The sequence below is a fragment of the Aquarana catesbeiana genome, linkage group LG01 (assembly GCF_042186555.1).
Source record: "Aquarana catesbeiana isolate 2022-GZ linkage group LG01, ASM4218655v1, whole genome shotgun sequence".
Taxonomy (NCBI): Eukaryota; Metazoa; Chordata; class Amphibia; order Anura; family Ranidae; genus Aquarana; species Aquarana catesbeiana.
The window spans coordinates 827853314-827877368 of NC_133324.1; the positions used below are offsets into that span (position 1 = coordinate 827853314).

At 40.0% G+C, this 24055-nt stretch overlaps 1 protein-coding gene across 1 annotated transcript in view; it reads right to left on the minus strand.

Annotated features, from left to right (window-relative positions):
• The window catches only part of GABRB1 (gamma-aminobutyric acid type A receptor subunit beta1), a 1024548-nt gene that overhangs the window by 597933 nt on the left and 402560 nt on the right, over positions 1–24055 (minus strand). Inside the window, exon 4 of the mRNA XM_073608488.1 lies at positions 21579–21799. Coding sequence (XP_073464589.1) covers positions 21579–21799 — 221 coding nt within the window. The remainder of the gene's footprint in view (positions 1–21578; positions 21800–24055) is intronic.

Here is a 24055-nt window from a genome sequence, read left to right on the forward strand (position 1 = left end):
TCAAATATTTTGCGTTGCTTGTATTTACAACCTGCTCTGGTTACTGAATAACTGTGTCATAGCACAAAACAGCTTTAACTTCCAATTACTGTGCACAATCTCCCGTGTAGTAATAACTTTGGAAATTTTTGGAAATATCAGTAATACACTTTTATGTTATTTACATTTGGTTATAAACTAAAAAGAAAAAAAAAAAAACATATTTTTGTGGATCGCTTTGTATTAAGCAGGAATACAAAGAAAAAAAAGATAAATAATTTGTCTGCTGATGTACACCAAGAAATGGCATGGAAATGTGTTACTGCAGAGAATGTTACAAAAGCTGCACTCAATACATCATGATTTGTACAGTGCCATATGCCTTCACATATTTAACAAGTGAACCAAGAAATGCCTGGCAGTTAGGTCATTCTGTGGGCCTCTTGTCAATTTTTCTTCATCATATGAAATAAAAGCTCTAATGTAAATCTATTGAAAACAAAGTTGGCTAGACACAAGAAATGCAGTGGAGTGTACTAATAGCTTGCATAAGGTATCTAGAAGCTTGTACTAGAAGAGGATTCTGTTGTAGCCCAGTAGTCAACTGTGTTAAACACTGGAGAAGAAGAATGCTCAAGTGTACACATTTTTCATCTTCGGAAATTAGTTCTATGAATGGATTTGGCTCTACTTATTATTTTTATCCCTATTTATAAGAATGTCATGACACCCTGCAAGTTTAAAATTTAATAAAGAGATAATAAAAATGCATCCCTAACCAGGCGTCCCCCAATGAAAGTTTACCCATTCCTCTCTAGCTCATCACCCAAATATATATTTTTAAGAAGCTTCACCAAAAGCCCAAAATCTTTACATAAATCCAGAGAGTGCCATATCCCAGACTGGACTACAGCATGGGTGAGTCTTTTTGGTGACATGGACAATTCCTATTGGCTGTTCATCAGCAGGGTCCCTCAGCTGTCCATCAGCGGGGAAAACTCCAGCAATCGTGTCATTTTGCCCAGAGATGGACTTAAAGTGGTCCTAAAGCCTTAAGGTTTTTCACCTTAATGCATTAGGGTGCAAAAACTTCTCTGCTGCCGCTGCCTTCCAGACTCCTCTTTTCCTTACCTGAGCCCATCTGATCCAGCAATATCCACGAGTGCAGCGGCTCCCACCACTGTCTCTCTCCTCACTGGAAAAACTGATAGCAGTGGGAGCGATTGCCCCCCCTGCTGTCAGGCACGGGTGCCCCCAGGAAAAGCAGCTTTCCCTGGGGGCACCCAATGAAGAAGAGGGGCCTGGAGTGCTGGCGGGGAGATCCAGAAGAAGAGGATCGGGGCTGCTTTGTGCAAAACCATTGCATAGAGCAGGTAAGTATAACGTGTTTGTTATTCTTATTGAAAAAAAAAAAAAAGCTTTACAACCACTTTAAAAAGTTGGCTTTTCAAGTTAGTGATAGTAATAAGCTAAAAATACCTGGGTTTGGTTAGAGCAGGATTCGACAAACATTACTAAAGTTCTGTTGCCGAATCTGAACCCCAGTGAAGTTAATGGAAGCCCCACTTTTATAGATGATTAGCAGGTTACACAACAAAGCATCTGTTACACAACAAAAGTAAAGTACCAGAGAAAGTTGAACAATATATGGCTCAAGTAAGCAACTACTTTGGCAAAATGCCGAATGTATTGCACACAGACAATAGAACTGAATATACAGGTGATAACGCAGAAACGATTCTCAGAAAGCATGGCATAATATTTCAAACTACTGTACCATACAACCCAGAACAAAATGGGGTTGCAGAAAGAATGAACCATACTCTATGTGAGAGTGGAAGAACTGTGCTGTTTGATGCAGATTTGCCAACCACATACTGGGGGGAGGCAATTATGACCACATGCTATCTCCCAAATTGACTTCCAGGTAAATTAGCTCAGAAAACTCCATATGAACTGTGGAATATAAAAGCCCCAAATTTGAACCATCTAAAAATATTTGGAAGCAAAAGAGAAACGTACAAAATGGGATACAGGGACTCTCAAAAGGGATACAAAATTCTACACCAAGACATGAACAAGGTAACCATCAGTAGAAGTGTAATTGCCAATGAAACTTCAGTGTGTTCAAAACTGGTTGATTGAGCTAACACAAACACTTGAAACTGAGGAAAATTCCACATCAGTGTCACATGAAGGTAAGCAACAAAGTGACAGAAATAAAAATGAATGCAGACAATTCAAATACTGTAAAAGAAGAACCCAGGCCACAAGAGGTTTAAATTAGGTAACCCACCAGAAGCAAACAAGGCAACCCACCCAAACGTCTGTCCTATGTTGTTCTGTTAGCATTAAAAACAGAGCAAGATTCATGGGATGAGATGCAAAGACTTCCAACCCATGAGAAACAAAAGTGGATCACAGCATTTGACAAAATCGCTTACAAGAAACAGATTTATAGAACTGAGATCCAAAATTGGACTAATATAAGGAGTAGTTGTTAAGTGGGGGTGTTGGAATACATTGTTCATGCATTTTTGTACAACAACTACAGATATATTCTTCAGCCAGTAGATGTCAGTGTTTATAAGTTTGTAGTTGCATCTATGATAGAACTCAATGTATTTTCTCTATAATAAAGTTCCTGTTTCCTGTCTGCAGAGAAGCAGCAAAGCCCATATGGACTGTGCACTGGCTGTCTGTTCTGTAGGGCAATATACAGAATTTCCAACAGATATATAGACTGATAATGATTGTTGTACATGAGTACAGAGGTGGGTGAGAGCAATCTCCTGGAGGGGGGTTTCAGGTGTAGGGTGTGTGTTATTGAGGTCAGCTGATTAACTACTTCCTTTTACTGGCTTTTCTGCCCTAAATGCCAAGTTCAGGTTTATAGGAGACTGGAGTCTGAGGTAAGACCGGTCCTAGAAGATTGAGAAAGCTTTTCCTTTTCTGCAACAGAGGGACATTAATTGCATTTTGGTACATGTGAGCTGGAATTGTGAAAAAAAGGTGAACCTTTAAGCAAGCAATAAAATATTACACATGTGTAGAAAAGTTCAGAATGCTGGTACAGACCAAGGTTTTAGTCTATTATAATAATTTCAAGCATTAAGTGAAACTATTCAGTGGGCTTTTACACATGTCAGCTGTACTAATGTCACAACATACTTACGTTAATTTGAGATCTGTGTAATCTATTCCAAAATTATACAGGGGATATAGGATCAGAAGAAGGGCAGTAGACGTGTTCTACCTGAAACCTGTGCTGTAAACATTTATTTTTCTGTTTTGTGCCAGTATGTTATCCTCTCTATTTGCATTCCAGGGAACCCATATCATTTTGTTACTTACCTGGGGCTCTGGTATAGAGATGTCTTTTACTTTTACAGTGTCAAAAGTTTCATTACACAGGAAGTGAGAGAAAATCCTCATTAGGATAAACAGCAATAAATAGCCTTCTTCTACGGTACTGGAAAAAGTCTTATTTCTGTTTGTTTTTTCTTAATTTTCTGCTTGATGAAACCATTGTGATCAGGACATTATAAGGGTAAATCTATATAAAACAGCCAAGAAAAATTGAGAATGTGTGTATGTCTGTCAGTGAAATAAACAACATGAAATGTTCATAACCAACACTTTATATGTGGTTCCTGTACATCAAATTATACTAGTAAGAGTATAGTTTCAACTTTGTGTTTGTAAAATACATACAAAGGTAGGACCTCTGCCCCAGCTGTTTGGGACTTATTGTAATGCTCTTTGAACCCCTGCAGAAAGTAGTCTGTTTTGGTGCTTTGAAAGATTTTTTTTTCTTTATACTGGCTTCTAGCGGTGGGATGGTTTTGTTTATTTCTTTCACGCTGTCTTGCATTTTCTGTGTTGTCCATCCCTTTTGTCCTTTTCTCCCTCTGATCTTTTATAATAATTCTTCTTGAGCAACATCAAATATGGCACAAGTAATATTTAACAGGGTGGTAGATAGCATACACATGGGAGCATTGGTTTGTTAGAGGGGCAGTGATAGCAGTGTTCCCTAGCAGTCCATGCAACCCAGTTTCTGATCATCTCCTGTAGCGTGTCTGCAGTCTCTAATCATCTCATCTCCTGTAGCATTCCCATATTATCTATCTCTTGTAGCATGCCTATAGTCTGTACCCAATTCCTGTTGTTCATGTATATTTGATCACCACTTAAATGCATATTTTTTTTGCTTCCACTCCTGAGGGTTCTATATCATATTTACTTTGCAGCTTTTTCATTTTACTGATTACGGGTAAATTTGTCTCCCTACCCTCCCCCCCTTTTCTTTTCCCTCCCCTTCCCACTCCCTCCTCCCCTCCCCTTCCTTCCTACCCATGTTGGACCCTTGCTTATAACATATGTCTTAATAAATATATTAAAAAAAGTCTTATATATGGGGAATACTCCAGCTACTTTTAGGCCTCTTTCACACAGCCTATCCGTTCAGGTCCGCCTGTCAGTTTTTTAGGCGGACCTGAACGGACACTCCATGGAGGTCTATGGAGCGTTGGATGTCAGCAGTGACATGTCCGCTGACATCCGACCCGCTACAATCCGAAAAAGTGTGACGGAGGGAAAACCTACTTTTCCATCTGTCTGCGGATCGGATCGGGTGACGGCGGACTCTACAGTCCATAGTCGTCTGATCCCCCATAGGGGAGAGCGCCGCTCTGACAGGTCCGTCGCTGCACACTGTGCGGCGACGGTCCTGTCATCAGCCTGCTCAGCGGGGATCGACGGAGCGATCCCCTGCTGAGCTGAGCCGGCTCTGTACAGGGACACGTCCGTGTGAAGGAGCCCTTAAAGTTTGGAAATCACAAAGAAGGCAGTTGGTGCTGCCAAAAGTGTAACAAAATCATTGCTTTCTTTTTTTTTTTTTTTTGCAGTGCCCTTTAGCTTGTTGTTTGGTTATTTTAAATGTAAAGTGTAACTGAACTTTTAAAGCACTCCAAAGCAGGTCACTCCCCTGTACAAATCTGTGTTACAAAATGTTTCCTTTTCTGTTTCAAAATCTTAGTTTATTATAAATGTATGCATTGATACATGCATTGATAATGTGGCTGCAGAAAGACTGTCTTGTCCTCCTAGGGCTCATTCACATGAGTGGTGTCCTCTGAGGAGTGATCCATTGTGGATTGTATTTAGAGAGCATTTGACAGGCGGTGAGGAGGTGATATATACAGTATCTCACAAAACTAAGTACACCCATCACATTTTTGTAAATATTTTGTTCTATCTTTTCATGTGACAACACTAAACAAATGACACTTTGCTACAATGTAAAGTAATGAGTGTACAGCTTGTACAGTGCCTTGACAAAGTATTCATACCCCTTGAAATTTTTCACATTTTGTCATGTTACAACCAAAAACATGAATGTATTTTATTGGGATTTTATGTGATAGACCAACACAAACTGGCACATAATTGTGAAGTGGAAGGGAAATGATAAATGGTTTTCAAAAATGTTTTTAAATAAATATCTGAAAAGTGTTGTGTGCATTTGTATTCAGCCCCCTTTACGCTGATACCCCTAACTAAAATCAAATGGAACCAATTGCCTTCAGAAGTCACCTAATTAGTAAATATAGTCCACCTGTGTGTAATTTAATCTTAGTATAAATACAGCTGTTCTGTGAAGCCCTCAGAGGTTTGTTAGAGGATCTTAGTGAATAAACAGCATCATGAAGGCCAAGGAACACACCAGACAGGTCAGGGATAAAGTTGTGGAGAAGTTTAAAGCAAGGTTAGGTTATAAAAAGATATTCCAAGCTTTGAACATCTCATGGAGCACTGTTCGATCCATCATCCGAAAATGGAAAGAGTATGGCACAACTGCAAACCTAGCAAAACATGGACATCCACCTAAACTGACAGGCCGGGCAAGGAGAGCATTAATCAGAAAAGCAGCTAAGAGGACCATGGTAACTCTGGAGGACCTGCAGAGATAAACAGCTCAGGTGGGAGAATCTATCCACAGGACAACTATTGGTTGTGCACTCCACAAATCTGGCCTTTATGGATGAGTGGCAAGAAGAAAGCCATTGTTGAAAGAAAGCCATAAGAAGTCCCGTTTGCAGTTTTGCGAGAAGCCATGTGGGGGACACAGCAAACATGTGGCAGAAGGTGCTCTGGTTAGATGAAACTAAAATTGAACTTTTTGGCCTAAAAGCAAAACGCTATGTGTGGTGGAAAATGTATGCCCCGTACACGCGGTCAGATTTTCCGATGGACAATGTCCGATCGGAGCGTGTTGTCGGAAATTCCGACCGTGTGTGGGCTCCATCGGACATTTTCCATCGGATTTTCCGACACACAAAGTTGGAGAGCAGGAGATAAAATTTTCCGACAACAAAATCTGTTGTCGGAAATTCTGATCGTGTGTACACAAATCCGACGGACAAAGTGCCATGCATGCTCAGAATAAATAAAGAGATGAAAGCTATTGGCCACTGCCCCGTTTATAGTCCCGACGTACGTGTTTTACGTCACCGCGTTTAGAACGATCGGATTTTCCGACAACTTTGTGCGACCGTGTGTAGACAAAACAAGTTTGAGCCAACATCCGTCGGAAAAAATCCTAGGATTTTGTTGTCGGAATGTCCGAACAAAGTCTGACCGTGTGTACGCCCTATTACACTGCACATCACGCTGAACACACTATCCCCACCATGAATCATGATGGTGGCAGCATCATGTTATGGGGATGCTTTTCTTTAGCATGAATAGGGAAGCTGGTCAGAGTTGATGGGAAGATGGATGGAACCAAATAAAGGGCAAACTTAGAAGAAAACCTGTTAGAGCAGGGGTAGGCAACTTCAGCCCTCCAGCTGTGGTGAAACTACAAATCCTATCATGCCTCTGCCTCTAGGAGTCATGCCTGTGATTGTTAGGGTCTTGCACTGTCTCATGGGACATGGGTCGTTTCAAAACAGCTGGAGGGCCGAGGTTGCCTGCCCCTGTGTTAGAGTCTGCAAAAGACCTAAAACTGGGGAGGAGTTTCACCGTCCAGCATGACAATGACCCTAAACATACAGCCAGAGCTACAATGGAATGGTTTAGATCAAAGCATATTCATGTGTTAGAATGGCACAGTCAAAGTCCAGACCTAAATCCAATTAAGAATGTGTGGCAAGACTTGAAAATTTCTGTTCATAGATGTTCTCTATCCAATCTGACAAAGCTTGCAAAGAAGAATGGGCAAAAATGTCACTCTATAGATGTGCAAAGCTGGTAGAGTTATACCCAAAAAGACTTGCAGCTGTAATTGCAGTGAAAGGTGGTTCTACAAAGTGTTGACTCAGGGGAGCTAAAAACAAATGCACGCCACACTTTTCACATATTTATTTGTGAAAAATGTTAAAAAACATTTATCATTTTCCTTCCCCTTCCCCTGTGCCACTTTGTGTTGGTCTATCACATAAAATCCCAATAAAATACATTTACATTTTTGGTTGTAACAGGTTTCACTCAAAACAGGCCTCGCCATGGTCGACCAAAGAAGTTAAGTTCATGTATTCAGTGTCATATCCAGAGGTTGTCTTTGGGTAATAGACATATGAGTGCTGCCAGCATTGCTGCAGAGGTTGAAGGGGTAGGGGATCAGCCTGTCAGTGCTCAGACCATACGCCGCGTACTGCATCAAATTGGTCTGCATGGCTGTCATCCCAGAAGGAAGCCTCTTCTAAAGATGATGCACAAGAAAGCCCACAGACAGTTGGCTGAAGACAAGCACAATAAGGACATGGATTACTGGAACCATGTCCTGTGGTTTAATGAGACCAAGATAAACTGATTTGGTTCAGATGGTGTTAAGCGTGTGTGGCGGCAACCAGGTGAGGAGTACAAAGACAAGTGTGTCTTGCCTACAGTCAAGCATGGTGGTGGGAGTGTCATGGTTTGGGGCTGCATGAGTGCTGCTGGCACTGGGGAGCTGCAGTTTATTGAAGGAACCATGAATGCCAACATGTACTGTGACATACTGAAGCAGAGCGTGATCCCCTCCGTTCAGAGACTGGGCCGCAGGGCAGTATTCCATGATATCGACCCCAAACACACCTCCAAGACTACCACTGCTTTGCTAAAGAAGCTGTGGGTAAAGGTAATGGAATGGTCAAGCAGACCTAAACCCTACTGAGCATCTGTGGGGCAATCTTGAACGGAGGGTGGAGGATCGCAAGGTCTCTAACATCCACCAGGTCCATGATGGCAGTGCTGGAAAATAATAGTGGTCACACAAAAAATGTACACTTTAAGCCCAATTTGGACATTTTTACTTAGGGGTGTGCTCACTTTCGTTGCCAGCGGTTTAGACATTAATGGCTGTGTGTTGCGTTATTTTAAGGGGGCAGCAAATTTACACTGTTATGCAAACTGTACATTCACCACTTTACATTGTAAAGTGTAATTTCTTCAGTGTTGTCACATGAAAAGATATAATAAAATATTTACAAAAATGTGAGGGGTGTACCCACTTTTGTGAGATACCGTACTTCCAATTTTACCCTATAAATGGTGTACTACCTCACCAAAAGAGCATGCATTCCACACCGTTGTGGGCCGGTAGTGGTGCGGCCCCATTGCAGGGCGGTTGTGGTGCAGCCCCAGTTTTTTGCCATGGAACGTGTACAGCTGTGAGTGGCTGCAAGTCAGTGTGTACGAGAGTGACTGGGAGTCAGTGAAACTGCAGGTCACCCACTTGGTTTTACTGCTCTCTGTGCCTGCACATATGAATGAAGCCCTATAGAGGGAATCAGAGATTTTGGTGCTGTGTTGGGGGGTAGCTCACAGTGAATCAAAAGTAACCTGGCACAGAGCCCACCTACCAGTCTCCCAATGGGAAAGGAGTAGTGGTCATATAAAAAATACAGTGGGACCGATAAGATAGAGCTACAGGATTTTACAACGGTATTTTAGTAAAGAACAGATGTAAATTTGTACTTGATGGATTTTAATGCCTGCCTGTTTTGAAAAACTTTTTTTCTAATAATTAAAGTAAGATTCTTACATGTAATATAAAATAGCTGAGATGGTTACAGGTATCACTGATTTCATATGTTGCTTTCAGGAAGTTGCACAATGTTCTTTTTATTCCTTCCTTCAAAGTCATAAAGGTATGACCATCTGCCTGTCCATAAATAGATTTTTTGATAAAGAATAAAAAATAATGTTCTTTAGTAAGGGGGAGTGTCTACATCCCACCAATTTCTCTTAATCTCCTGTTTTTTCAGGGAGGTGGCCCTCTGGTCCTGTGTTTCTGGCCTAGCCGGTTTACCTCTCATCCTTAGGTAAGATCTGGGACCCAACCTGTAGAAGTTTGGAACTTAGATATGTTGTTTTCATGTACTACATGTTTATATATTGTACATTATCAGTATGTATTCTATTTCATTGTGGACACTGTGTGCTCCCCAATCTCATGACATGAAGAAGCAGCTTATTACTGTAAAACATGTTGAGAAACATCGGCTGTACGCATGTTCCACTGTGTTGATGACTATGAAAGCTGTTGCGATATGTCAATTATAATTTATATATATATATATATATATATATATATATATATATATATATATATATATATATAGTTATAATATGTATATTACAGATTATAGGTACAGCATTTCAGCTAACTGGGAGCTACAATCTTGTATAAATATTTCATTTGTAATGTCTTGTTTAGCACATCTATTTTTAAAGCAGTTTTTGTAATAAAGCTCTACATGCTTTTAACCAAAAAATAGACCTGTGATATCTATGGACATACCAAGAAAATCCACATTCCTCAAATATGTCTCCATTTTTTTTAGACAGTGGTACCTAGGGTATATTTAGTTGGCAAACACTTACACAGCCTCCTGCACTTGATAGTGGACCCCAGAGTTAGCAGTTGCCTATATTTCCATCCTGACTTTAATGGATATGCTGCGCCTTGTTGCCTTCTCAAAACTGGGGAAATCTGGATACACTGAAACCATAAAACAAAACAGAGAGTGTACCAGCCTAGTGCATTATCTTCAAAACATATTATTATTATTATATTATTTATTAAAAAAGGTGGTAAGTAATATACTCACAAAATGATAGATGCATCAAAGGCTGTCATAAAATAACAGCATCTTCAAGACCTCGGTACATCACATCTCATAACGGGAAAATAAAAAAACAACAGGCTAATGCGTTTCGAGGGACTTCCCTCTTCCTCAGAGCAACTGTGGTTTATTGTCCTGTTATGAGATTTGATTTTACGAGGTCTTGAAGATGCTGTTATTTTATGACAAGTTTTGATTTGTGAGTATAATACTTACCACATTTTTTTATAAATAAACACATGTTTTGAAGATAATGCACTAGGCTGGTGTGCCCTCTGTTTTGTTTTATGGTATCTTTAGTTGGTACTGTTTTGTTAGCTATAAAAATGGAGAGCAACTGAGCATGTGCAGAGCAGGGTGAGACCTTTTTTTTACTGCATTTTAAACAGTATAGGTGCTTATTTTAAATGTTTTATTACGCTATACCTGCAAAAGAGGCCAGCCTGAAGTGATCTATCAGGACTTAATTTTTGGACTAAACTTCCACTGTAATAGCGCTGATCTCTACTGATTGTAAATCAATTGTAAACATTCTAAATTTGGGGCTTCTCATGCAGCAACCAGGTCCTGGGGGCCATATATTATAATTTTTTAAAATTCATAAAATTGGTTAAAAATGCATAGTAATGCCTACACATGCCTAAGTACTTAAACTGTCACACTGAAAAGGGGAAACAATCTCTTATTGGATGTCCCTGTTGGAATGGGTGGTACTGGAAAAAATCTAATAGTGCATGTCCAGCTTTAGTGATGTGACCATCATTCATAGAAACTATGTTTTGTGCCCCATACTAAGCTGGGAGTAGTAGGACAACTGAACTCTGGGCAAAGAGATAAATAGACAGTTGAATTGCATATTTACATTGATTTGTATGGCTGGCATCCAGTACTAGGATTTAAACAGTTCCATCACACAACAAAGTCAGGTGGATAACACCACTTACAGTTAAGAAATAATGTGGTGCACTTTCTCTACCCCTAGCCTGCTGACCAACCAGTGAAGGAGCAACAGCACACCGATGATGTCATCCATCAATTCACTCTGTTCTTTCCTTCTATCCACATGTTCCTTAAGGGCCGCTGTACATGAGATTACAGAGGAGACTGATAAAACATCAAATACAGGTACTTACACCAGTTGCATTCAAAAACTATAGCTAACAATTTATCAATACAGAGGTGCATTTATCTGTGTTTTTATATCTTTCAGGAGTTAAGTTTTAATGTTTTGCAAATACATACCCAGTAATAAGGCTACTGGGAAAGCCCAGAAGGTCCAGTTCATAATTTGTCCCCAATTTGGCATGAATGCTGTAAGTACATATCTACCCCTTAATAATGAATTGAAGCAGGTCTGAAGGAAAAAGATCAAATCTTTCCATTTACAGTTAGACTTTTTGTTGATCTATAGCCCTCAGCTAACTAGCTTTCATGGAAGGCCTATGATATTTTAAAGTCAATGCCCTTATTAGAAAACAACCATGCTGAGATGGACTGTTTGTTTGGGTGGGTGCTATGACAGATATGTCTTCAATTTTATGTGTATCCTTGGTAGCACCTCCCCTAACAACTACAACTGTTTACAATGAGGGCATACAGAATATATATAGAATAGATATAGAATATTTAAATGATTTTATCTATACAATTGTCATGGTGCTATGTTGCTACATTATAATCTAAAAAAAAAAACATAATAAGTACCCCACTGTACTCACAGCAGACATTTAGAAAATAAATGGAACATTGCATGTTAAAGAAAGCTAAAAAACATTAATATTAAATTTTCTATTCTGTTCTGTTCTAAAATGATTTAAAATCATGCATGGAAAGGGAAAACAAAGAGAATGATCTACCTTCCATTCCCATAAGAATGCAATAATAAGAGATAAATTCTATCTATTAATTCCATTCTCTTGATTACAGGAACAAAGACTAGCTGCAGAAGAGGATATGAGGACACGTTGCCTTGGATAAGAAGGACATGTTCTGCCCTGCACACAACAGCATTACCCATAAGGGAAAGCTAAAGAATGTAAAACTCTACTGCAAGCTGCCACAAGGGTAAAGTAATGCTCTTGTTGATTATGGCTCAGCAAATGCACTAGTTCTGTTCCATGTCAATTTAATAAAAACTTGGTGCAGTAAAGTTGAAGCGTATCTTACATAATCCTACTTTTCTTTTTTTTCCCCTTTATCGTCTGCACGTCTCAGATCTATTCTCTGTACCCCGCTGGCAACTGTCTCTGTTTACAACATGCAGCACAGAAAAACAGCGCTTTTGTCTTCCCGTAATTAACTAATTTATTTATAGGCAGGCAATTAATTTATGCATTCATGTTTGATTAATGCTTACTGAATAGTTTTAATAAAAGTTCAATTCAACCAGCAGGACAAGCAATACAAATGGCAAACATTTCATTCTTTTAGGCTGGCTTTGCTGATAAGTCAGTTTTGGATATTTTTGTACTATTTCACAAGTATGTTTGGTTAGAAGACAACAAGAAAAGCAGCAAATCTGAAAATTTTGCAAAATAAAGAGAAAAAAACTTGGCAAGACCCATTGGTATAGGTTATTCCATATAATATCCACCAATTGGACAACAATGTCCTCAAATTAGACAACTTTGAGTTATTTTTAAAAAAAAATGTTACTTGTTTGTTTTTCTCAACTATTTTAGCAAAAGGTGGATGTGTAAATTCATATAAATTAGTCATTTTATAAAGGAATAGCAATAGTTTACACAATCTTAAAGGGGATGTCCAATTTTAAAGCTCAACTCCAGCTTGCTTTCTTTCTTTTTCTTTTTTTTTATTCTTGACAATCTATTAGCACTTACCTATGTAAAATAAATAAATCAGCAATGAAAAGTATCCTGGGTTCATTACTGCAGGGAATAGTGCTCAGACATCACAATGTTGCAAGGTGTGAGTAACGTTCAATGCAGTATTGAAGCCCACACTCAGCCCAATGCTGGAGAAGAAAAACAGTGCAGCAAATGGTTTAGGGAGGGGGAGGAAAAATGACGTGTTTTCTTTGTGAACTTGTAACGGCACTTTATAAAAATCCCCCACTTTTTTTCTGACATACACCTTACATGGGTTAAAAGTGTGAGCACCAAGTATCAACCCATGAAAAAAAATCATCTTTTCTTAATTGTAATGTGCAGGATGTCCAGAAGCAGTTCAACTGAGGGGCTGATAACACAGTTAACACATGCTGATGGGCCCATGTAACAGCAGATCAAGAAAGGGCTTGACAGATCTTTAGGAAACATTTTGCTGCACCTTATTATAAAAACTGGCATCAGAGTATTGCAGTCTCGCACCATTAAAGTAAGCCTTCCAGGTGTTATGATGGACTTTGAGAGAAGATGATTTCCTAGCCTGTAGGAGTGAATGGATGACTGAATCTGATAGCTGTCCCTCAGAATCTGAGCTAGCACTGTCACACTGTTGCAGTGACAACTGTGAAACAGGATGGTGGATGGGCTCCTGGGACAGAAGACCCTGATGAGTCTGCCAAAAGTCAGAGTATGTCCAACCTGGAGAGATGCCATTGTCCAGTTATGACACTGCAACACCTGTATAGGTAAATATTGTAGTTCTGAGGTTTCTGGGTAGGCTTGTGATAATAAATGTCAATGTATATATAGTCAATTTTTTATACCTACTTCAGAAATAAACGGACCTTGTGTTTATGATTTGCTACCTCCATGTTAATGGTGACAGCTATGTTTGTAAATGCATTAAACTATCTTTTGTATGCAGGGCTTCTGTTAGAAATCACCTGGCCCCGTACAGCCTTCCTGAGGGAGCCCCCCTAACCCCCCAAAGTTCATCAGAACAGTAGCACTTACTTTATCCTCTGCTCCCTCCTCTTGGGCCCATCTGTTGACATGATGGATGTAATTTAAGCCCTGTAAGCAAGTAGGAGCGGGGGGTGTGGTCAAGTAAAATCAATTTATTAATTTAGGCAGAAATGAACAATAAAGCTGCCCAGGCCCCCCTGTTTAGCTGATAAGGCCTGGGCCCAGTACAACAGTACTGCCTTATCAGCAGCCCTGTTTGCATGTAAAGTTTTGAAGGAAATGGTGAAAGCATGACTAACAGTGACAGGTATTTGTCTTTTGCCTAAAATGTTGGTGCTAAAAAGTTTCTGCCTTTCCCATTTAGAATAATGAAAGTTAGGGTATTTTATGACTAGATTCTGTGTTTTAACTGCCATTTATTTTCCAACTTATGAATATATATTATCTAAGTAAAAAAAGCATGTGCTGTTTGAAAGAAGGTAAGCTACAAAGTCTACATGTCACTGGTAAATGAGTCATGTGACGTCTTTGCAAGATGCAAATTACAATTTAAGTTATGTACCAGCTGAAGTTGCAGAAGATAAACGCAATCAAATTCATTATAATTTGCATAAAGAAGTAAAGGAGGAAATCAAATGTAAAAAGCACTAAGCATAATTTTCACTGGCAATTTCAAGAGGTGCTTCAGCTAAAAAAAGAAAATATTTCTGTCTGCTGTGAGACCAATGAATCTGTCCTCTTAATCAGTCAAATTCTTGGAACGTTGAGATTGCCAGCACGGTGCATCACAGAAGTGATTTAACACTAGTTTTCTATGATGTTTTAAGATGGATATGCTGAGCTTAAGTGGGAATAAGTATCTGATTTTAATTATTACAAAGCTGAACACTTGATATTTGCCAAAAATAACAAAAGTTGGCATGGATAAGAGTGGAGATGTCAAATGCAGAATGTCATTGTAACAACTATAAAAATTCTGTTAAAAGGTTCCATAGAAACTTTAAACGAGTCACATAAAAAAAATATATATAATTAGACAATTGGCAGTAAGTTAATCTCATGTCCTTTTTAAATGTAATCTTTTGTCCTTTTTCCAAAGATTACTTGTACTCAGAGACGTACACATAAACAGATACATACATTCATACATACAGTATAAACATTGGCAGCTCTCCTGGTTAGACAGTACACCTACTACCTCACAAATATACAAATATTTTTAGTTTCAAACGCATGGTTTCAGATACATGCTTGTCTGGCACATAGTGTGCAATAATAATTAAGAGAAAGCTCGCCAGTTCCTAAATGTCTTGCAGGACAATTTCATGAGTCAGATGGTAGACGCACCAACTAGAAACAAGGCGTTAATAGATCTACTGATTACCAACAATACAGACCTTATCACGAAGGTGGAAATACGGGGCAATTTAGGAAACAGCGATCACAGGTCAATTGGCTTCAGTATAAATCACACAAATAGGAAACACAAGGGGAACACAAAGACACTGGATTTCAAAAGAGCCAACTTCCCTAAACTACGAACCTCACTGGAAGATATACATTGGGATAAAATCTTAGACACAAAGCTCACGAAGGAAAGATGGGTTTGCTTTAAATTAGGGCATTAGCCAGTGCATCCCATTGGGAAACAGATTTAAAAGAGCGAACAAAAGTCCTGGATGGCTTAACTCCATTGTAAAAGTGCATATAAAAGCAAAGGAGAAGGCCTTCTAAAAATACAAGGCTTAGGGATCATCATCAGCATTCAGACTTTACAAAGAATGCAACAAGATATGTAAGGGTGCAATTAGGGTGGCTAAGAACACAAAAGACACATAGTGGAGGAGAGCAAAAGAAATCCCAAGAAATTCTTTAACCACTTCCCACCTCCAGCCTATAGCAAAATGACGGGGGGACGGTGGTTCAGTTATCCTCTGAAGAAGTCACGTGACGATATGCATTAGGATTGGAGCACGGGACGCTGCCACAGACAAACAACAGGAGACGAGCTCGGCGCTCGTAGTTACTACACACTGCAGCATTGTTTTAAATGTAAGTTGATTGGACTTGTTTTATTAAATAAATATACCTTTTATATGGGATCACGCTATGTGCGTCTCTTTCCGCCTCACACTGTACATCACTACTCTACCTGACGAACACTGAGGAGAGAGGCACGGGGACATATTCCAGTTTCCAGGCACGGGGACAGATTCCAGATTGGTGACACTCCTGGAGGCATACGAGCTCGGCGCTCGTGGATTGATACCCACACTCACTTCATGAAAGTGAGTGCAACCTCCCCCTGTGTGTGTCTTGCCCCCCCTCCACTGTGGTCGTTGCAGAGTTATTTTACATGCTGTATACTTTTTATTTTTTATATTTCGCTTGGCATGTTCATCATTGTCACTGCCTGTATACACGAAACGTCTACACCTGCGAGTCATTTGCAACACAGGCTGTACACCTTACAGCTGTAAGGTAAGCGGCTTGCAAACACGGAGGTGTCCTCACTGAAGATCGCCCCTCCCTTCACGATTGGACTTGTTTTGTGTTTCTCATCACGTGTTTTTGTATTTTGGACTGGATGATAGAACTAATATTCATGTTTGTCCTAGGGATTTGTCACTTGTAGTTCACCAGGATCTGGCACGTTTTTGCTAATGGGGCACTAGCCCACATATATTTTTCTTGCATTATATATATATTTTTTTATTTGCATTGTGTCATTATTCATCCTATTTGTGTTAGTATATGCATTTTTTGTTTTGCTATATTCAAGCAGTCACTGTTTCACGATTACCTTTATATATTAGGCTTTGTCTGCCCGCAACATGTCATGTTGATCAGCTATGTTGCACTACACTGCATCCCCACCATGTTCTTTTAGCATGTAGGATCTATTCATGCATTGGCCCGTTTCTGCTTTTTTAGTTCACTTTGCCACTTTAGTCATCTTTGTAGCTTCCCTCCCCCCCCCTTCATCACAGCGCAACTACCATCTTCCCCCACTTTTGTCCCATTTGTCCTGCCTTGGATCAGTACTTAGGTGTTGCAGTCCTTTTAGCATAGCCCCCCCCCTGACAGCGCAGGAGTTTCCACTTTCACATTCAGTTATCCTGACTGGGCATCATATGACATCCAACAGGATATGCCGCAAATGTGCACCCTAGGGGGCGATCGGTGGTGCGGCGTATCAGCTTTTCTTCACTTGCATCTGACAGACGCGAGCAGAGGAGAGCCAATCGGCAGCTCCCCTGATAGGGGGGTCTGTGGTGATTGTTTATCAGCACAGTCCCCCCCCATGGATGCCCCCCAGGACCACCAGGATGCCACCAGGACCACCAGGGATGGCCACCACACAGGAAATCCAGGTATGTCATCCTAGACCACCAGCGATATGCCAATCAGTGCCCAGGCAGCTGCCAATCGGTGCCCATTAAAAATGCCTGCCAGTGCCAGTACCACCAGTGATGCCTATCAGTGCCCATCAGTTCTGCATATCAGTGCCACCCATCAGTGCCGCCTATCAGTGCCCATCAGTGCCGCCTATCAGTGTCCATCATCAGTGCCCATCAGTGCCATCTCATTGGTGCCACCTCATCTGTGTCGCCTTATCAGCGCCCATCAGTGCAGCTTATCAGTGCCCGTCAGTGAAGGAGAAAACTTACTTATTTACAAAATTTGATAACAGAAACAAAGAAAAACTTTTTTTTTTCAAAATTTTTTTTTTATTTGTTTAGCAAATAATAAAAACGGCAGAGGTGATCAAATACCACCAAACGAATATTTGTGGGAACAAAATTATAAAAATGTTGTTTGGGTACAGGGTAGCATGACTGAGCAATTGTCATTTAAAAAGTGACAGCGCTGAAAAGCTGAAAATTGGCTTAGGCAGGAAGGGGGGAGGGGGGTAAGTGCCTGGTATTGAAATGGTTAAGTATATAAACAGTAAAAAAGGGAGTACAGACCATATTGGCCCCATAAAGAATGAGGAAGGACATCTGGTTACAAAGGATGGGGAGATGGCGAAGGTATTGAATTTATTCTTCTCCTCAGTCTTCACGAGGGAATCGGGGGGGCTTCAGTAACCAAAACTGCAGTGTTTGTCCTCATGACACATCACAGGAAGCACCCTCATGGCTAACAGAGTACAGAATTAGAAATAGACTTGGGAAACCTAACATTAATAATGCACCCAAGGGTACTCCATCAAGTAATTTCCAGACCATTGTTCGTAATTTTTACTGACAGTTTACTGATTGGAATGAGAAAAGCCAATGTAGCACCAATATTTTAAAAAGGGCCAAAATACATCCTTGGGATTTACAGACCAGTTAGCCTAACATCAATAGTATGCAAGCTCTTGGAAGGGATTAAAGGGACTATATACAAGATTTTAGTAATGAGAACGGTATCATTAGCAGTAATCCGCATGGATTCATGAAGAATCATTCTTGCCAAACCAATCTATTAACCTTCTATGAGGAGGTGAGCTGCCATCTAGATAAAGGAAGGCCTGTAGACGTGGTGTGTCTGGATTTTGCAAAAGTATTTGACACAGTTCCCCATAAATGTTTACTGTACAAAGTAAAGTCCGTTGGCATGGACCATAAGGTGAGTACATGGATTGAAAACTGGCTACAAGGGTGAGTTCAGAGGGTGGTGATAAATGGGGAATACTCAGAATGGTCAGGGGTAGGAAGTGGGGTCCCCCAGGGTTCTGTGCTGGGACCAATCCTGTTTAATTTGTTAATAAACGACCTGGAGGATGGGGTAAATAGTTCAATCTCTGTATTTGCGGTTGACACTAAGCTAAGCAGGGCAATAACGTCTCCACAGGATGTGGAAACCTTGCAAGAAAATCTGAACAAATTAATGGGGTGGGCAACTACATGGCAAATGAGGTTTAATGTAGAAAAATGTAAAATAATGCATTTGGGTGGCAAAATATGAATGCAATCTACTCACTAGGGGGTGAAACTCTGGGGGGAATCTAGGATGGAAAAGGATCTGGAGGTCCTAGTAGATGATAGGCTCAGTAATGGAATGCAATGCCAAGCTGCTGCTAACAAAGCAAACAGAATATTGGCATGCATTAAAAGGGGATTAACTCCAGGGATAAAGCGATAATTCTTCCACTCTACAAGACTTTGGTCCGGCCGCACCTGGAGTATGCTGTCCAGTTCTGGGCACCAGTCCTCAGGAAGGATGTACTGGAAATGTAGCGAGTACAAAGAAAGGCAACAAAGCTAATAAAGGGTCTGGAGGATATTAGTAATGAAGAAAGGTTACAAGCACTGAACTTATTCTTTCCGGAGAAGAGATGCTTGAGAGGGAATATGATTTCAATTTACAAATACCATACTGGGGACCCCTCAATAGGGATAAAACTTTTTTGCGGAAGAGAGTTTAATAAGACACGTGGCCACTCATTAAATGTAATACTGACATATCACACACAAAGGTTGGACTTGATGGACTTGTGTCTTTTTTCAACATCACCTACTATGTAACTATGTAACTTTCACTCACCCAACTCAGAATGAATAAATATTTGAACATGACCAATACCAAATGTAGCAGATTTTTGGCCTGCGGATGTAACACAAACGGTTGATTATTATTTTAGACTGGTCTGCCTTTTTTCTTTTTTTTTTCACTTTTTGGTTAAAAACCAACAAAAATGTGCCTCCATTCCCCTGAGCAATGCCAGCTTGGAACACCAGGCTTGCATCTCCATAGTCAGAGGGCTTCAAGAGAAGTTCAATGAAAATTTATGATGTGGTAATCATGGAGTGTTGTCCAAGTAGTGCAAGTATCACCTGCTCTGGTGAGCTGGTGAACAGCCTTTTTTTGTATGATTATCAGCCCACATATTTGTGTCAGGTATTTTTGTTTAGGGTGCATAACTATCTTTTACTGTGCATATGTGTTTTTTAACTATTTGAAAAAGTGGAATGTAAGATAGCAAAACTAATGAGCCAGGTCACATTAACAGATACAAAAAATTGCTTCAGTACTAGACTTTTTAATCATTAATTGTACTCTACTGCCTGTTCTAGCAAGACGGAACAAGTCCAAAAGTATGTCAGCCTTAGACCATGTTAGACTAATGATCCAGTTGCTGTCAGTGACTATCCATCAACAAAATAACTTCTAGTGTATTGCTCCCTCGCTGCTGTAAAATCTTGCTCACCAGCAAGAAGCAATGGTGGAGCAATGGCTCGTTGGTCTTAATGAAGGGGCAGGGGAGTGGTTTCTTTGCTCTCATAATGATCCTGCCATTCGTAACTTGAGACTTAGGGTACCAGTTATGCTAGATGTGGACAAGATGGGTGCTTGGACTACATTGTGTGTAGTCTATCCATTGGTGTGAGATTGGAGTTTGAGATCTGTTAAAGTAAGGATGATCAGGCTAATAATCACATGGGAACATGGGGAATCCATAGACTTTATTTTCACTTCCAGTGGCAGAACAGACTAGTGAGGAATAAAAAGAAAGGTAGATATATTCTATAAGGAATGGAACAATTTAGGTACAGTATAACTGTTGCTTTGCCCTGCGAAAGCAAAAAACACGTTCACTTTAAAGCTATTGACAGCCGAGAACCTATGATATGTAAATCCTCCATAGAACCATTCAGTCATCCTGTGATTTAAATCGTTTGTAGGTCCTGTTTTCCAGATCTCCTCATAGGAGCACACATGAATTGCTAGCAACAGTATAAAATGTAACTCTTGTATGACCAAAAATGGGTTATTATTCTAAAATTAGGAGCTGCTGAAATCATATATATCAAAACAAAGAATATTTTTACTTCCTACCATGTAGTGGAGAAGCATAGACTTCCTTCATAGTCTCATTCTAAGATATTGAAAGGTAAACAGTGTCATATTATAGACAGCACAGAGGCTAACAATATTTCCTTGCTTTGCTTTTAGTTTCTACCAAGGGCAATGTCTACATGAATTATATATGTTCCTTCTATGGCTGTGTGGCTTTGCTATAGGTTTTCCTGTAGCTTTCCACAATCCAAAAACATTATGGTAGGCTAATTTAATACTACTCAAATATGTGCTAGTTTGTGTATGTTGTGGAGAATTACACCATAAACTCCTTTTAAAATGATTGTGAATGGTAAACTGCTGTGAAATATGTTGATTCTAAATAAATAGGATACAGAATCTCATGTGTAGCTGGTTGAAGATGATGTACATACTTTCTGGGTTCTTTAGCTTAGAGAAAACCATTCCCAACGTGTTTTTTTTCCACAAGTGGATTAAGAATACAACTCATACAGCAAAGAAAATAAAGAAAAAAAGGGGCCACATTTAATGGATTGGCCCTCAGATTAGCTGATGTTCTTTAATAACTGCAATAAACAAGTTACTCTGATCTGGGTCACATCTCGGTTCCCATGGCTTGGTTCACATAGTGTTAAAGGTAACAAAAAAGTGATTTTTTTTATGTTTTCTGTAGTTGACTGTGAAAGACTTGAAGGGCACACAAAATTTTTTTAAAGAAAATATTAATGGTCTTCTGAAATTGTACTGAAGTTATGTTTGCTCTCCAAAGTCTAAATTAGAAAAATGCTGCTGTGGAATAAACAAATGGTATCTGACAATTAAATATAATTGATAGAAAAAAATAATGCTATGCCTTCCTTACCTTAGTCCATAAAGAACAGTTCCATCTGGATGAAGTCGAATCATTCTGTTCTTCACGGTAACCCCATGAACAAATGATCGTTTATCATTAAGAAAGTATGTATCAGGCACCCACAGCTGATCAGCGACCCTGTTATCCAGTGTGAGGTTTAGCGGGATTCCTGAATAAGAAAGCCTTTTGTCTCTCCATGACTGCTGAAAGTACATTGTGAGTGTATAGTCCTAGAAAAACAAAGAAAACACTAATTGTAATACATAAGAAAAAGCTTCACAAATCTAAAGGAATTACATTCAGGACTGGAAACTGGCAAAAGTAGAAAGAAACATCAAACACAGCATCCTAAAAATACATATTATTAAATACTTTTCTTTGATTTTTTCATTTTTCATACCAAGTGAATTAAATTGTATTGGCCTTACTTATTTGGATAACGGTTCTTTTGCTTGAGTGCCACTATCCTTCAGTGCTACATCACTTACTAGATCCAAGGCAGTCATGTCAAAAGCAGGGAAGCTGAAGAGGTGCTTTACTGACCAAAAAAAACATGAGGCAAGGGTGATAGAATCCTTTCTTCTAAAGAATGCCAGCATTGGTTGGTTTCAATGAGTCATTGCTAGCCTTGGTCAAGTTTTGACCTAAGCATATAGTATCAACTATGACAATATTAGGTCTCGTTAGAGTAAGGCTTAATGCACACGGGACGGAACTATTTAACTTGACAGATAGTAAACCACGTTTAAAAAGTCCGTTTTGCTGCGTTTTTTTTTTAAATAGCCAAAAATGAAAAATGACTCTAAACAAAATGCGGCTTAACGTGAGTTGCCGCATTCAGCTGAGTTTAGAAGCATTTGGCGCTTGAAATGCCTCTAAACTCAGCGTCTGAACTCATTTTTTTGCTTTCCAAAAAAAGGCCTCTAAACTCAACTGGTTAGAAATGACTATAAACGACCCTGTGTACATGTACTGATAAGATAACATAGAGGAGAGTTCAAGAGCAGTTGAAAAAAATGCCCAACTGCTCCTAAACGTCCGTTTAGCAGCAGTGTACATGAGGCCTTTAAAGGTTAAAGAAGAAGTACCGCCAAAGCTTGTTTGGTGGTACTTCTCCTGTGGTTCACAGGAGTGCAGTTCGTTCTGCACTCCTGTGATCCGTTTTCAGCAGAGGGCTGAAGGACGCTGTCAGCTGATGTCACAGGGCCGATCCAGGCTCGGGCAAGATCACGACAATGGAGTCGGGATCCGTTCACATGCCTGGATTGGCACCCAGCTCAGCCCCTCACTGAGAGCCTGAGCTGGCCGCTACTGCCCCCTCCAAAGCCCAGCACTCCAGTGACTTACAGTCAGCAGCTCTCTGCTCAGGGAGCTCTGAGAACTGAGCGATCAGTGGTGTTAGATCACTCGGTTCTCAGTGTTACAGGGGTTGAGGGACAGATGCAGCATCAGACCGATGCTATATCCACCTAGGTAAGTATGTTTATTAAATAAAAAACCTATACTTTTCTTTTAAAGCATTTGTTATCCTAAAAAAAAAAAGGATACTTTAAAGCATGTTATACAGCACAGTGCTTGTGCTGTGTAATATGGCTCTTTCTATCACCTGAAATACCTGACTGATCCTGTCTGGTTCTGCCCTCCCCCCTGTAAACTGACCACGGTTTATCATGGCTGCTGAGCCATGACACCATGGTCAGTTTACATGCCTCCATCATCAGCTCTCTCCTCTGTCCTCCTCTCCCCCCTCCCCTCCCTGCCTGTCAGCATCCGATCCCTCCCCAGCCCTCCCTTGCTGGTATCATAACTTAGTGTTGGTGCTAAAATCCCCTCTGTTATAATAAATGATTTGCCCCAGTGTATGTGTTTTGTAAAAAATACGCTGCTAAATACCTTATTTTATAGCGCCGTTGGCGCTCACGTGATCGCCACCTCTCTCCTCTCCTCCTTCTCGCTGATGTCAACAGGAGATTCTCGGCCCTGCCCGCTTTGCTGTCGGATGGAGAGAGGAGAGAGGCGGCCGGTCACGTGAGCGCCGAGCAGCGCTGTAAAGTAAGGTATTTTAAGGCTTTTTTTTCTACAAAACACATACACTGGGGCAAATCATTTATTATAACAGAGGGGATTGTAGCACCAACACTAAGTGGCTTAACAATCACTTTAAGCTAAAGTACGGAGGCAGAGTTGTGTTGTAGATTAGTATCTAGTAAGTAATTTAAAATGTATACAACAATATGCTAAGAATTATCAGGTAATTCAGCTATTTATAATTAACTAGCCAAAATTAGCTTTTGAGAGTTATAAAAAACATGTATGGCAATGCAAATACTGAAAAAAACAAACCATACAGATTTTTCATACTTCCAGCACAAAAGAGGAAAAAGTTCCATATAGCTGTCTTTGTGGAGCTAGAGTTATTTGTCCTCACAAATGGCTTATGATAGGAGCAGTGTTAAACCAAGTCGATAAAGAGCACACTAGCAGCC